Below are 15,646 nucleotides of genomic sequence, written 5' to 3'. Positions count from 1 at the left end.
GGGAGTTAAGGAAAGCCATTCTGAAAAAGAATTATCTCTCCACTGTTGACTGACTATGCCAGTTAGTCAGTGAAGATGGTTAAAATGAGATCCTTGGAAAGGGAAGGATGATAAATTCATGGCTTACGGTTGAGGTGAGAGAGCCCTGTAGATGTTGCGTGTGTTGATGCAGTTTCAAATGTTGATCAAGTCCTCTCTGATGAGAGACTGTGGCTTTAAAGCCAACAGGGAAAAAGTAAAACTGATTTTTACAATTCTTGTTGCTAGAACCCCAGCAATGAAGATTTTGTCACATTTACAGCATAGAATAACTACATTTACTGTTAGGTCACCTTTACTTCTGATCTACTGCCTTTTTATACCCATTCTGGAGGGATTCTGGTCCCCAGAACTGGACTCAAAAAGCTGTATCCAGTCACTACTGTGAGCTTGCTCTGCCTGAATGATGAGCAAGCCAGAAGCCAGGTGTAGATGCTGTTGGTAAGAAGTTGAGCCTGGCAAAATATACCTTGACAACTGACCTGAGCTAATAAACACTCCTTTGAACAGTTTGTTAGCAGAGGCTTTGTGCTGTGTTAACTACAGCTAAGAGCATGGCAGAGCAGTGCTGTACAACTGCAATTACTATTCACAAGTGTCCAAAAATGTCCACTGAAATTTCTGAAACTTACTACACGTGCTGGTCTGTTACTTCCTGAGTGCAGTTAGGAGTCTGACCGTTTTAGGCTACTTTGAAAACCCCTATTGGACTCCTGACATCTGATATCACCCATCTGCCTTCAAGAATTTGCCCTTTACCCCACATGTTCTTCACATGTTCTCAGTCTTTCACATGTTCTCAGTTTTTCCCTGTCGCTTGTTTTTTGCGCATAGATTTACAGAGGAAAAAAATCCCTTCTCATTGTCATGCTTAAGATCTTACTGTGATGATGATGCTTAATCGTAATTCACTAAAAACTAAACTAAAATCATTAAAACACAGGTTTCTCTGCAGTGCAGCTTTCTAAACATCCTTAAATACCACTGCCTCATGAAACGTGGATAATATGAAAACTTATTGTCATCACATGGATGTGTCTACCTTGTTTTTTCTATTTTCTATGTTTAGGCTATAAATTATCAGAATCTCACTGCTTGTTTTTATAGCCTATTTGGAAGGTAGTGATTTTTTTGATTATTTGACTTTAGTGAAATGTTTACTTCTGAAGTACAGGTTTTTAATTGCTTCCTCGGAACGGAAAGTGTATTTTAAAAACATCTGTGACATTATTTGTCTCCTTTGGTGGTAGCTAGGCCGTTTTACTTCTGTTTGAACAACTTCAAGCTTTCCAGACTAAGTTGTCAGCCAAGAACAATGCTTCTAACAGCACAAAAAATTTTTCAGCAGGTGCAGCACATCCTTCAGTACTGCCAGCATTTCTAGAAGGTTGATAATGAAATAAACACTTTGAATATATTGCTTTCAATAGAATAGAAAAGATGTGATTTGGGAAAGAAAACAACCTCTGCAGCCATTTTCTCTGTATTAGTGTGCAGATGGGAGTCAGATCAATGAGGAGTTCAGTATTAAGTGTTCCTGTGTACCTATGTGTGCTTTGGCAGGATGAGGGAAATTTAAAAGGTGCTGAAGTGCTTTTCTGGGTGTTACCGCAGGTTAGAAGCAAATTCTTCATCCATCTAGCTTTGTTCCAGAAAGTGAGCTCTATGTTTGTGTTTGGTCTAGATCAGCCATGCAATCACTCTCCAGAAAACAGTAGAATATATCGCTAAACTACAGCAGGAAAGAACACAGATGCAAGAGGAAACCAGGCGCCTTCGGGAAGAAATCGAGGAGCTAAACGCTGCCATCATGTGAGATTTTGGGAGATTTCTGTCATGGAGCAGAGCAGCTTGAATGTTGCTTTGGCTAACAACAGGGGATGTTTGCCTCAGGTGTCGTGCCAAACAACAGATGGGTATTGAACAGAAGTGCTACCAACTTCCAAACAAAAAGCAAAGTTGTTCTGGGATGGGCATTGGTAGCAAATCTTGTGGATTTTCAGCAAGCTCTGAGCGTGAATGCACAACAGTGGCAGCATCAGAAAAGATGCGTTAGATCAGTTAGAAGAATTCTGAGAAGCCAGTGATGATTCTTTAAAAAAATTAGGCTCACTGGGGGATAAAACGCTCCTATTCTTCATGATGGCTTTGCTGCAGTTTTCTTTCCTCATGCACTCAGTTTATACTGGAAGTGACGTGGTTGGTCATGTAGGCCTTGGAATCATGGAGCATGCCACTGACTGAATGTAACTGATAAATCAATTCACCCTCCTGGTGTCCCTGTTTCCTCTGTTGGTTTACAATAGTTAAGTGCTATTGAAAAGCATGCTGAGAACCCCAGTGAGTTTTCTTCCACATACAAAAGTGTTAGGCTTAGGCATTACGGTAGACTTATCAGCAAATCAAAATCTTTCTTTTTCTTAAAAAAAAAAAAAAAAAAAAAAAAAAGAAAAGAAAAAGAAAGAAAAAGTATAATAATTTCTGTTTGGTTTTATTTTAAATTGATCTGTTTCTTAAGAATCTTCGTAACATTTCATTCTGTAACACTGTCTAGGAGTTAGTCTGTAAATTTTAACTTGACTCCTAATGTTCCTTTTTTCTGAATGGATCCCAAAAACTACTTTGTTCTGTATACTCCGCTTTCAGTTATGTTGCTTGTAAAAAGGAGTCTGTAGCAGCTTGAAAAACTGCTTTGCTGCATGAATATAAACACGATTGGAAAACTGTGTATCTCTGGCTGTAACAAATAAACTCAGGGTAGGGGGTCCTGCAGAGGGAAACCACCTCAGTTTGAGATACTGGGGTTGCACACGTTTCTATTGCTGTAATTTAGTCTGTGAAAGAAGTTTGTCATTCCTGGTGGAGATTCTAACCTCAGAGCATCTTCTTTTCAGTTCTTGCCAACAGCGACTCCCTGCTACCGGTGTTCCAGTAACACGGCAGAGGTTTGACCACATAAGGTGTATGTTTGATGAGTACGTGAGAAATAATACCCTCCAGAACTGGAAGTTCTGGATTGTATCCTTTCATATTGACCTGCTGAACCTGAGGTTTGGTACTAACGTATTTTGGAGCACTAACTTGGATTCTGATGCTATGATTTCAGCCAAGTTGTTTAAAGTAATGCATGTCTAGAGCTTTCATTCACGTCTGTGTATGGAAATACTTTATATGTTGTTGTGAGGCAGAATTTGTTCACTTTGAAGTAGTTGGAGGTGACTTGAAAGAAATGTGGTACGAAGTCATTAGGTGGTTATACTCCAAGAAATGTGCAATTAAATGTTTCTCTAGCTGTAGCTTTTTCTCACTTTTTGCAAAGAACTGCAAAAATTGCTTAAAAAAGGAAAAAAATTATTATAGTCAGTTACTGAAACTGTTGTGGCAGTTTTGAAAACTTGCAACTTTTCCCTTTTTTTTCCCCCTAGATTTCTTTGTCTTTCATTATGACAGTGAATCAACTTAGTTTCTCTTTACTTCTCCAGTACTTTTGCCAGCAGCTCATTTACAGATGAATGATAATGCAAGAGGTATATTTCCACAAGCAGGGAACAGAACCAGGATAGCTAATCCAAAGGTACTAGTTTGCATCAAATATGATTAGCTGGAGTCAGTGCAGGGATGCTAGTAATTAGTGAGTGGAAGTGTAGTTATTAATGAGCAGAAGCATTAACCTTCCTTCTCCACATTAAGCCTCTGTATGTTTGTATTTATATATATTCTGTGTTTTTGTACTCAGGTGGTTATCCTTCCTGGCAGCTTAGATGATCAGAGTGTATAAGACCGTGCTTTGTGCATGCATCAAGAACAGCACTGTTAGTACTTTCAGAATGTGAAAATGCTTTATTTTTTGATGTTTGGTTTATGTTAGTCCCAGAATGCCAAATTCTCCTGTTCGGCATCCTTTTAGCTAGCAGTTCTTAGCAAGATCTCACTGCAGTCACTTGGTGCAGTAATAGCACTAACTCTGAAGCAGTTTCAGGTGAGTTATAAAAATTCACTTTATTAAAAAATCAGCAGAATTTTAACATAACAACGAAAACTGTAGTTAAGCTTATAGTATCAAATGCTACTGTAGTTGGTAAAACGGAAGGTTGACAGGCTAAGTAGTCTTTCCCAGCTTTACCTTGTAGCTGTGAGGGGACAGTTGTCCAACAACTGGATAGAAACCTCAGCCACTGCTGACATATTTCTGAATGTCATGCACTAAAAAGTTAGAAGATTGAGAGGTGAGTGGTGGTAACTTTTTAAAAAATCTCCTTGTGAGATGACTGTAAGAGAGAGAAGTTTCTTTGCAAGTATGAGAATATATGGTTTCTGTTGCATATGAGAGGGAAATGAGTTATTTGTTCTTGGGCTACTGGAGATAACCCAGGGGTAAAGTACTTATGAATAGTAGAATATCAGCAGAAGAACACACAGTCTGTACAAGTCCATAACCACATGTAAATCCCCTGGAGTATTCCAGGCAGTTGCTGGGCCTACCTTGATTGTTAGCCACAGTGATGAAGATAGGAGTGTTTGACAAAGTGGAGATCAGTTTGGCCACATTCTCACACATTGCTGACTGTAGTCTGAAAATCCCTTCTGGGTTAACAGGGTAAAATCACAGATTCTGAGCCTTCAAATGAGTTTTTAAGAAGCCAGTTCTATGGTAATCGTTTCTAAACTATATTTACTTGGTGAGTTACCATGTCAGTGATACAGGAAACTGTTTTGAGTTCACTATAATGGTGATCATTCCAGGAAGCCCCGCATGAAAGCCCAAGAAACACAGCCAAGAAGGCTTTTGGTGATACTCTGTACACGTTAATACAAAGTGAGAGGTCTGTCTGCTCTTTTACTGCCAGGAATGTTATTGGCAGCTCGTGGACCATCCTTGCAAGCAGTAACTACAGAAAGCTAAAGGAAAAACCTGATAGTTCTTAGCGTGCAGCTGGTTTGCAGGAGATAAGGTCAATCTCAGATACAGGAATTTTGAAAAATGAATCAATATTGGTAGAACTAGTAACTGAAGATCAAATTTTTCCCTGCAGTTTGAGCTGTGTTATTTTTTCCCTTAGAATGTTTTGAACTTCTCCATTGCTGTCTCCCTTAACGTTTGATGATTTGCAGTTCAGCATTATTATTAAGCCATTGTTTGAGTCCTTCAATGGAATGGTTTCAACAACGAGCTTTAAAGATCTGAATCAAACTGCAATAGCCTGGTTGGATCAGCACTGTTCCCTCCCTGTTCTGAGGCCAAGTAAGTGAATTTCTATCAAGCAGTAATTCAAGATCATAGTAAATGAGTCCATATGTAATAACTTTTCCTAAGAGTCAGCATATGACAGGAGCATATAATGCTCAATATGATTTTCAGTCTCTTTTTACTGTTGCACTGAACAGTGAAAAGAACTTTTGACTGTGAGGTATTTAATTGCCTGCTTAAGGCTGAACAGAAAAAAGAATTATTGCTGAATACAGATTCCAGAATTTAAACAGTCTCAGTCTGCATTCAGAGTTCAAATATTCAACTTCATTTGGAGTGAAGTTTGACAGTGTGATTTGTCCCATGAAGGAAAAGACTTCTGAAGTTTGTATTTCCCATTAAAATGACCATTGGTTTGGGCCTCGTTTCTTTACCCTTTACCTCTTTAAAAATCAGCAATTGTTTACATTCTCAGTCAGAATTTCCAAAAAGTACCCTTTTCAGTAGGAAGAAATACGTAGATCTTTATTCTTCTCTGGGCACAGTTCCTATCCTTACTTACTGTTACTGTATGTGCAAGTATGCATGTTTCTTAGAAGTATTTTCGTAATTCTGTCATCATAACGGCCTTACAGTATTTGTATGCTGTCCTACATGGAACTGTTTGCAGTAAAACTGGCTTTTTCATACTTCTCTGGCTTTTTTTCTTTTGAATAGTGGTGTTGAGCAGCCTTCGGCAGCTAAGTGTAAGCACCTCAGTTCTGTCAGATCCATCACGCCTGCCAGAGCAAGCCACTGAGGCGGTCAGCAGGACGAATGAAACAGCTGGTGAAACCTAACAACCAAAGACAAGGAGTTATTTGTACAAAGGGTGGAGAACATGCCAGTCTAGCAGCCTGGTGAGTCTCCTTTCAGTTGGTGCACTTTAGAAAGAATTCTCTCCATCATCAAGATGTTGTTGGGAGCATCTGGCTCTGCCTTCAGGATTTGTTGAAGTGTGATGCAACGTTTGTAACGTCTTGATTCCTCTTCAGTGCTGTGCTCTACTCCATTAAGTGAGAACACCAAGCTCAGGTAAATATAGCAGGATTCAATCCTGCAGGCAGCAATATATCTCCATCAATGCAGCATGCATCCGTATGCAACGAACATCTTTCTGGAAAACAGCTTCAAGTGCTAAAGTTCTCTTAAGTGTAAATCTTGTACATCAAAGAATGTTCCCTTGGAGGGGAAAAATACTTTCAGTTTTGGTAAACAAAATATGCTTTTTATTTTGTATTCTAGTGTTGAGTTCCATTTGTTTTACTTGAATGGTGAAAAATTAAAACTGAACAAGATCATTTTAAAAACCAAAGGAGAAGAATAATCTGTCAGTGATGTCAACTTGTGGAAAATACTAGAATTAAAATCTCAGGCTGTGTTTTGTGTATTTTAATTTTAATGAGTGTACCATTGCATACGATCAGCTTCAAAACATGCTTTATTCTGTAGCTAATAAAGTAGTTCATTTTTATTATTTTTCCTGATATAGCCATTGCAATAAAGTAATGTGCAGTAAGTGCAAGAAAGCTGTTCTAGCTTACAGATTCTGCAGTCAGGATAGACACATGAGTTTCGTATTTGTTTAATCTGTAAGCTGTTTTCTTGCACTCTGCGGAGTTCATCTGCCTTCCTTATAAAACGTGCACGTGTAAAACACATCCATAGATAAATGTCATAGGGCTGCAAAGACAAAACTTCAGTTCTGAGAATTAAGAAGTTGGCTTTTATAGTATCTCAGAAACTGTAGCAAACCATACTAGCTTATAGTCAGTTCTTAGTTTCTTTTGCCTTTTTTGCCTGCTCTTTTTGCCTTCTATTTAAAAAACCTGAAAGACTTAGCCAAGCGTGATCTGTTTGGGACAGTTATGTTCAATATAAATTTTAAAACTTATAAAGATATGTTTAAAATTAGAAATACTGTACAGTGTTTTTCTGTTGCAGACTCCGCAAGTATTGTCCTTTGCTGTAGATAAGCTGAGTCTTGTTACAGTTGAGATAGTCTGTCCGTTCTTAGACAACACTGGAATATTCATTCTGGCCAATTGTTCATATTTGGCCTGGAATGATCCTGTGACCCACGTATTTCCACTTCTTACTTGATTCTGATATTTTGGAGCTATGCAAAGTTTCCCTGGTACCTCCTCCAAGTAGTTTTCTGACAATTTGAAAAGCAGGCTGTCTGAAGGCATTGGGCAGGCTGTCACAGTGCAAACACCAAGAGTAGCTACTAAATTTGGGTATTACACATACAGAAATTGAGTCAGTAATACTGTGTTGAGCCCAATCCTTCCTGCTTAGTGAGATGAACCGTAAAAAACAGCAGTAGGATTTGGGGATCAGCACTAGGCACAGAGAGCGCTGGGTTTTTTTCCTTCTTGTCCTGAGATATTGCAGCTATTGGCTTTCATTGCAGAGTTTTCTCACATGTGAGCAGGACTGTACCAAGAAGAATACATCGAAAGTTAGCCCCAGGGTCTGTTCCCAGAGCAGAGCTACTGTGAGTTGTGGAGTGGGGGAGCTGGAAGGGACTTCCAGGGGTGGTGATTTAATAAAACAGTGTATAAAGACTGTCATAGCAATTAGTGAATGGTTTTTCTAGGGAGGGCCCGTATCCAGGTCTTTCATACATTTTATTTTATCAGGTAATATTATTTTGGATGCATCTGGGTAAAATATATTGGAACTAGATGATCTTTAACACAAGCCATTCAATGATTCTATGAGTTATTGTAGAATAATTTTCTAATCAGTACTTTAATCTCCTATTTTTATCACTGTTTGTGAACTCGATTCCAGTGAAGTCACTTAACACTGTGATGTGCTGGGGAGTGTCCCTCGAGTTCTTTACTATCTCACTGAGATGCCTAGATATCTACATGCATATTTGCATATTAAAAATATGTATCCAGTTTTCTAGAAACACTTCATTAGACAAATAGTCCAGGAATAGATCCACTTGTGTTTCTGCTGTACTTTTCAGATGATCATGTTCTGAGTGACTCCCTTGCATTATTCTCCTGCTTGTCAGGCAGTGATTGTGCCTGATTTTTACCGTTTTTAACCACATCTGCAGTTGTGGTTGCAGTTGTATCAGTGATGTCTCAACAAGCAAAGTGAGCAGTGCAGCCATGCCTCAAAGCCCAGGCAAGTATGATGACTTCTAAGCTTAGATCTTAGTGGTTGGAATCTCGCTGAATGATTTGGAAGTCAAAAGGGACCTTAAAGGAGTAGGAAGGGTGGGAAGTATGAGTGAACTGCTGCAGCTTTTACCCATTAATGGTTTTGATGCGGATGGAAAAAACCATCACAGTCATTGTACTGTGATTTGGTTACAATTGGAGGGGAAATGCTTATTTTAATATTTCTGGTGGAGAAAAAAAGCTCATGTCACTTTGAAAAGACCACAAATCTTAACAAAGTGTAAAGTGAGAAAATCGAGTCAGAGATTGCTTACTTAGGCAAGAGTGTAGGAGGGAGGGAAGGAATAGTGAAAAGACAGTTTCCACGTAGTGCAATTACCAGAAATGATGTGGAAACTCTTTGAAGCAGCGATTCAGTGTATTTTCATCATCCAGTTGTTGCAAATCAGAATTTTTTTCTCTTACCCGTTAGCTTTGTGAGGGTTGTGATTTCATTTCACATGGAAACACAGGAGGATAAAGCTATCGTGTATCTCATCTCTGCACATTAGAAGTTCTGAGGACTGGTATGAAAAGGAATTGACTACGTATGTATTAATTCTTGCCTAGATTCCTACTTTGTTATGTATTTAAGCTGCTTAGTCTTTCTGCCTTTCCTGATTGAGGACTCTAAATAATATATTTCAGCTTTAACAAAAAAAAAAAACAACAAAACAAAACAGCACAAAAAGCCAGAACAGCTCACTACCACTTTCTTCTCTGATTTAAGCAGTCTAACTTCCTGTGGATCACCAAAGTACATTAAGCAAGCAAAACACACTGTGCCTGTAGTCTACACAGAATTACAGATGATGCATATCTGTCTTCAGGTGGTCGCTTCTGGACTTACAAAGAATTCCTGTATGAGCAAATATGACTCATTCAGTCAAATCCAACATATTTTGCTCGACAAGGGAGTGGCTAGATAAAATATTTCTTGCCTGTGACACACGCAAGGTCAAATTGAGATTGTCTATTGGTGCCTTCTGACCTTATTTAAATTGGTACATTGTAGAGGGTCCCCTCCCTACATGCAAGTTCTAGAGAACTTGTTATCTGATAAACTTAGAAGGAAGTATATAAATCTATTAACAGGAGGAATAAGCAGGAAAAGTCGAGGAGCAAACTGTAAGGAAGAAATTAGTCATAAAGATGGAGACAAGTCCTTGCTTCATCTGGATGCTAATCTCTGCACAGAAACTGGATTCTCAATTAATACCAGTTGATCCAATTGCTGTGTTTTTCCATGCTTTTCTAGACCACCAGGGAAGCCTTTCTTCAAGACAAGCTTACTAGAATGCTACCACCTGTGCCTTAATATCTTGGGGTCCTGTATTCATTTGATGTAAGTCTTACATTCTTACCCCTGATTTGATGCTACGTGGAAAATTTGATGAAATGGCAGAGCAAGGATTTCCTTGGTTTTAAAAGAGTGTGTTGCCTGCATGGCATTTCAGAGGTTGTGTGCTGAAACTGAGGTGAAAAATTGTGCGTGGGTGTGTATGTGTATATGTATGGAGAAAGATTGCCTTGCTGACTTCTCTATCCTTCTGTACACAGGGACATGCCCACCAAAAAGTTTGACAAAAAACAAGTAAAGATAAAGGAACTTAAATCTCTAAATCTGAAATTGCTTGAACAGTCAAAGGGCAGTCAAATGGTGTTTGAAAATAGCATCCCTTTACTTTGCATCCTCGGTTTTTTATGTTCTTTCTTGCATGTGTATGGTTGTCTTCTCACGATGGAGGTGAGAGGAGGGGTTGCATTTTGTTTGCTTTTGAAGTCTGAAGACTTCTGAAGATCAGCTAAGAGCAGGAGAGGGAATCTCACTGCAAAAACATTCAGTAACATGCTTTATTATTCCAAATTATTTGGAAGCTGTTCCATGTCCAATGGATAATTTGCTTGATGTTCCCAGCTAGAAGATACTGATAAAATAGAGTTGATAGTCAACTATTTTGACCTTTTTATTTCTTTTCTTTTTACCTTGTTCCTTTGCACCTTTATTGCAAGGGAAAACACCCAAAATTTGAATGTTTAGGTGCTTTAGGGCCTACCAATCTCACAGGAATGTGGACAGATTTTGATGACTTGGAGATTTTTTGATTAGGTAAGATAACAGGAATTTTCCTATTTCTCTTCCAACTTATATACCTCCATTTCAGAGATCACTTACTTTTGAAGGCTTTCTTGTATGGGACCCCAATGCTGTTTCCACAACAGCTAAGGCCTCAGCTTTCCTTTGGTTTCATTCCTGGATGGATTTCATGCTTATTTTTGGTGTTAGAGCAGAAGTGGTAGCACCAAATTGTAGGTTGATCTGTAAAACTTGATTCAATTGCAAGGAAATACACCCAGGTATGTAATAGACTTTAGACTTTCTAGCCACTGTCTGATTTGCTTTTATATCTGAACATTTCCAACATGAATAGAATTTTGAATCAAAAGATACCGGTTAGGAATAATCCTCTTAACAACATAATGAGCAAATTGTTTATTTTCTTCTAATCTTGTATTTAAATGTATTTAAGTGAATGGAGTTCATTCTTGTTCAAAAAAAAAAAAAAAAAAAAAGCTTGGAGGTTTGAGGACTTCAGGTTGTACTTTTGCTTTGCCTAGGTTTCCTGTTCTGTTGCATGACACAACATCTGTTGTGCTGTTGATATGTAGCACTTTTCAGTAGGTCTGTTATATTGTGCAATGCATTTTTTATATTTACGATAAAAACAATAAAGGTTATTTTTTGGAAGAAATTAGTTGTCATGTCTTCATTTTTTTTTACCTGAACTCGACTTGGAAGTGGGGAAATGGGAAGTGGAAGCCTTCCTGGACCAGGACCTTGGCATCCCTTTTGCAACTCCAAACGGTGACAAAGGCTCATTTCAACACTAGCTGTGCTGAAGTGACCCCTTTGGGATCCCTGTATTTGTGTTCCCCTTTGCAAGACTTGTATCTGCTGGTCATCTTTTGAAGCTTGGAGACTTTTTAAGGCTTGTGCCCCTTGGGTCCTTCTTGGCTGTAAGAATTGGCTCACTCTCATGGGCACAAATGATTTGTCTTTTCTAATGCATTGGTAATCAGGCTGTATTTGCTCTGTGCTGCTTATTCCTTGTCTCACCAAAGCAACAGTCAGATGAACAAAAACTGAAAATTATCCTCTGTAGGTTAGAAATCACAGAAGAGCAAGGCTTCAGTACTTCTTCCCCAAATCTGTCTGCAGAGCATACGTTTCTTCACCTTATAACAGTGAGTCTGTTCTTCCACGTTTTACATGACATTATTCCCCAAATTTATAGAGTGAACAGACACTGATCTTGATTGCTGTTGATTATATTAAGTGGAACAGTGAGAATGGGCTCTCATGATAAAATTAAACAGACAGAAATCTACTTACTTATGTGTCTGCTTTCAACTTAGAGGTTAGTCATTCAAAAGTAGCCTTGGTGTTTCTCTAAGAAAATTAAAACTTAAGTCTGTAGGTACTGTACCAACACCTTGAGCCCTGATGCTCTTATTTTCTTGCAGGATTGGATTTCGGCCTCTTGATTGGCTTAATGCCTGGACAGTGGACTCTGCTGAGCAGTGCTGAGGTTGGACAACATGGTATTCCCATGGAACTGATGTCAGTGTTAGGCATTAAGCTGCTTAAATCTTGTAAATCTATGTAAAAACAAAGAAGAAAAATAATATTTCACCATTTCCTTTAAAGTCTGTTTCTTGAGTTGGTGGTTTGTTTTCTTTCCCTGGTAGGATGCTTCAGTTGATTGAGAACAGGGATTTTATTTTAAAATCGTTGCTGAAGGCTCGATGCTGGTTAATGTCCCTCTCAGAACTGGTGACTTTGAACTTAATATAGTTTGAAATTCTGATGAGTCAAGCCTGTGATTTCAGGAGAATATACTGCAGCTTTCTTACTGGGTTCACATTTGCTTTTTTAATATCGCTAAATTGATCTCGCACAAAGCATTTTAGTAGAAGGCAGTGAAGAACAGTGTGTTTAAGCAGTGAGAAAACCACATTTCAGCCTGACTTCGCTCTTGGCCAAGCATACCAATGCCAGTGGTACTGCAGCGGTGCTATCAGACCTCTGGGAGGAAGCTGTGGCTGGAGAGCACTGTTTCTTTACTACTGATTTTGTGGTGATTTCAGCAAGGCCGCTATTAGAGGTAGCTGATATGCCAAAAGTAATGGTTACTGAAATAGCTGATTTTGCTAATTCTTGAACAGCACGAACAAGTAGACTTGTATCTGCTTTAAGCAAATTATTCTGAAAGAAATCACTGCTATGAGGGAGTTGGCACTTCAGTGGGAAAACAGCATAGGTCTCTCTTCACGTGTCCTGTAATCCCATGTACTTTCCTAAACATGTCTTGTAATGCATCTCTGGCAAATTTTGTTTTCTCCTAGCACTAGTTGATTGAATCTTGGCAAAAGAAACAGAAGCCAGTGCTCACTAGAATCACAGGACCTTTCCTACAGCTCTTCTTGAACACAAGCTGCTCTTCCTGAAGACTGTTCATCACCAGGAAGTGTGCAGGCAATGAATACTTGGGTGACAGGCAAGTGTAGGAACACCAGCTCTCTCAGAACAAGGTGTGTGTATCACAAACCCTGAGCATCACTTAAAATACAAGCAAACCCACCAAAGGTTGCTCCATCACATCCCTAAGTCCTGCTGCCTGCCCTTTACCCACTTCCTACAAAGTCTGGATGCTGAGAGCAGAAATTGGAGTGCTGTGGAGCTGTCAGTGCTGGGTTGGGTCAGTGGGGGATGGTGAGAGAAGTGATCCTTTTATTTGGGTTTTAAATAGTTGAGTTTCAAGTCAATTTAATGTGTACACGTATATATATATAAAAATAATGTTAATTTTGAACTGATTCTAATACTTAGACTTGAAATTTGTGTGGTAATTTGAACTTCAATCAAAACATTATTAACCTCCCCATTATTGCCAATGATTAGGAGTTGATATGACCTAAAGGCAAAACTAGGTTCTGACAAGTCTTGTTGCTCCCAGGGCATCAGAGTGTCCACTGCCAGGAGCAGTCATTGGCTCAGTTTTGGTGCAGTGCTCGTGTCTGAGCTGCCCGCAGCGTGTTTCCATGGGCTCCATGCTTTTCCAGCCCTGCTGCTGCAAACCTGCACTGGTATGCAGGAGGCACAGTAATTCAGCCTTGAGCAGTGAGAGCTGAATTTACCCACTGATGGATCCAAATCTAGGAAACCAATTGGGAGCTTAAGGAGAAAAGCTGCTGTGATCTTCACATCTATCAACAAATAGTGGATGAGGAAGGAGGAGATACACTATTTCTAAAGTTTTTGATGTAATAACTAGAAGCAACTACTTCAGTTTGCTATTTAATAAAACCTTGGGCATTCAACATTCAAAATGCTGGAAAAAGAAAAGAATTATTTAATGAAGAATTAGCAATATAAGTTTTATTTAATCTCATTTTAATTCAATGCCAGGTTTTATCCAAATATATAGAAGATGAGTAAAACTGTTCACCTAAGTTGTAAGAATCTCATTCAACCCTTCCAAGCATTAAAGTATAAACATTAAAAATCTGAATAAATATAAACTATAAAAATGCTTAAATAAATTGCTTAAATACAAAAATGTATTCCATGCATTCATAAATTCTCGCCGGTAATGAGAAGTACAGAAGTCTGCTGGTAATCATTTCCTTCTCTTGGAAATAATTGCAAGATAAAAATATAAATAACATTAAAATCACTGAAATCACACTTCCCTGTTTGTTATTAACATAATAACCAGTTAATTAAATCACTCTGGCTTACATCAGTGCACTCTTTTTACATGATGTTGCAAATATAACAGTATAAATAGTTTTATAATAAATAAAATCAATAACTTAAGTCATTCATCTTTTAAATATTAAACTAGATCATATAGCTATGAATAGGAGAGCAGTACATTGTTAGCATTGTTCCTGGCATCAAACTGATCGTAAATGATGGACGGTCACACAGCAAAGCTCTAGGATCCTGCAGGTATTTTGTCATGCTGACATATTACATTGCTCCTGAACTGTAGGTTTTTGTTGTGTTTTGCATAAACTGTTCATATTTCTCCAAAACCCTCCAGATGTACATCTTCTTCTGTGCTGTTCTCATTGCCTGGATGTCGTTGCGAATGCTCAGCAGAAGGTCCTTGTTCTTGCAGCTGTGAAGCGCATCTCTTTCAAGCAGCGTCATGTTCAACTGGATGGTGTTTACGTTCACAAAGGCAGTGAAATTCTTACCACAAATCATTTCTATATCACTTCTTAGGGTTTCTAAAACATTGTAAAATGTGTGCATGCAGCAGTCTGCTTCCGCAGCTGGGCATGTGGGTATTTTCTTCATCATTTCATTGACTTGGGTGTCAGCAGTTAGCCAGGTTTTGGTTGCTTCTGTTATAGGACTGCATCCATTCTGCAGGGGAGGAAGAGAGACCGTTATTCTTTTGGTTTCCATCTTTCCTGGTAGTTTCCATGTTAGACTATCTAGGAGTATTCAGTTGTGTCTGCTTGAGGTTCTGTTGTTATTGTTCAATAGCTTTATAACACCTACTGTCCTGTAAGTCTTGCACACTATCTGTGACCGTGCAGCACTTTCTATCTTAATAATCTACTTGTCATGGTTTTTGGCACTTCTAAGTCTTTTTGTTGTTGTCACACAGGTAAAATTTCATCATGCTTTGACAGTGTTTTTATCTGTTTTAGCAGAAAAGGTTTAGATTTCAAGAATGAATTCAGGGGAAGTGTTTTACGCTGATTTTTTATCAGTGCATTCCTGGGAACACGTTCTCAGGAATTGAAACTTGCCTTCAGCACTGATCCTTCGATTCAGTTCGTGTTTTTGCTGTCTCCAAGGAAAGGCTGAGCAGGATTTTTTTCAGAAGTGCACCTGGCTGCCCTAGCATTATGGTCAAACTGAAGAGTAAGGCAGTCCTCTCTGTCTACCCCGTGATCTGACTGAGCACTGACACTGGTTTCATCCACAAAGCTGCCTGCTTCAAGCTCAGTGTGAATTAGGAGATGATGAAAAATGCATGAATCTGGAAGGTGAGAGCTGCCTAACCATCCTAGACAGTGCTCCAACTCGATCGTAAGGTAATGTGATATAAATGCCTTCCTCCTTATATGGGCTATTGGGAGGTGCCTCTTTCAGGTTCTAACCCAAATATTTATT

The 15,646-nt window shown here is 38.8% G+C and overlaps 1 protein-coding gene across 2 annotated transcripts in view; it reads left to right on the top strand.

Moving 5' to 3' along the window:
• MLXIP (MLX interacting protein) overlaps positions 1-9,126 on the top strand; it is a 43,074-nt gene extending 33,948 nt beyond the window's left edge. The window contains exons 14-17 of one of the 2 annotated variants that reach the window (XM_052691211.1): positions 1,724-1,851; positions 2,934-3,057; positions 5,152-5,281; positions 5,945-9,126. In XM_052691211.1, coding sequence (XP_052547171.1) covers positions 1,724-1,851; positions 2,934-3,057; positions 5,152-5,281; positions 5,945-6,066 — 504 coding nt within the window. In that variant the 3' untranslated portion in view covers positions 6,067-9,126. Of the gene's footprint in view, positions 1-1,723; positions 1,852-2,933; positions 3,058-5,151; positions 5,282-5,944 lie in introns of those variants that run through there. The other variant, XR_008208672.1, reaches the window with a different exon arrangement.
• Positions 9,127-15,646: the final 6,520 nt, after the last annotated feature.

Source organism: Tympanuchus pallidicinctus, unplaced genomic scaffold, assembly GCF_026119805.1.
Source record: "Tympanuchus pallidicinctus isolate F22 unplaced genomic scaffold, pur_lepc_1.0 scaffold28, whole genome shotgun sequence".
NCBI classification, from domain to species: Eukaryota; Metazoa; Chordata; class Aves; order Galliformes; family Phasianidae; genus Tympanuchus; species Tympanuchus pallidicinctus.
The sequence above is the reverse complement of the archived record's forward strand: the minus strand, read 5'-3'. Positions and strand labels throughout refer to the sequence as shown.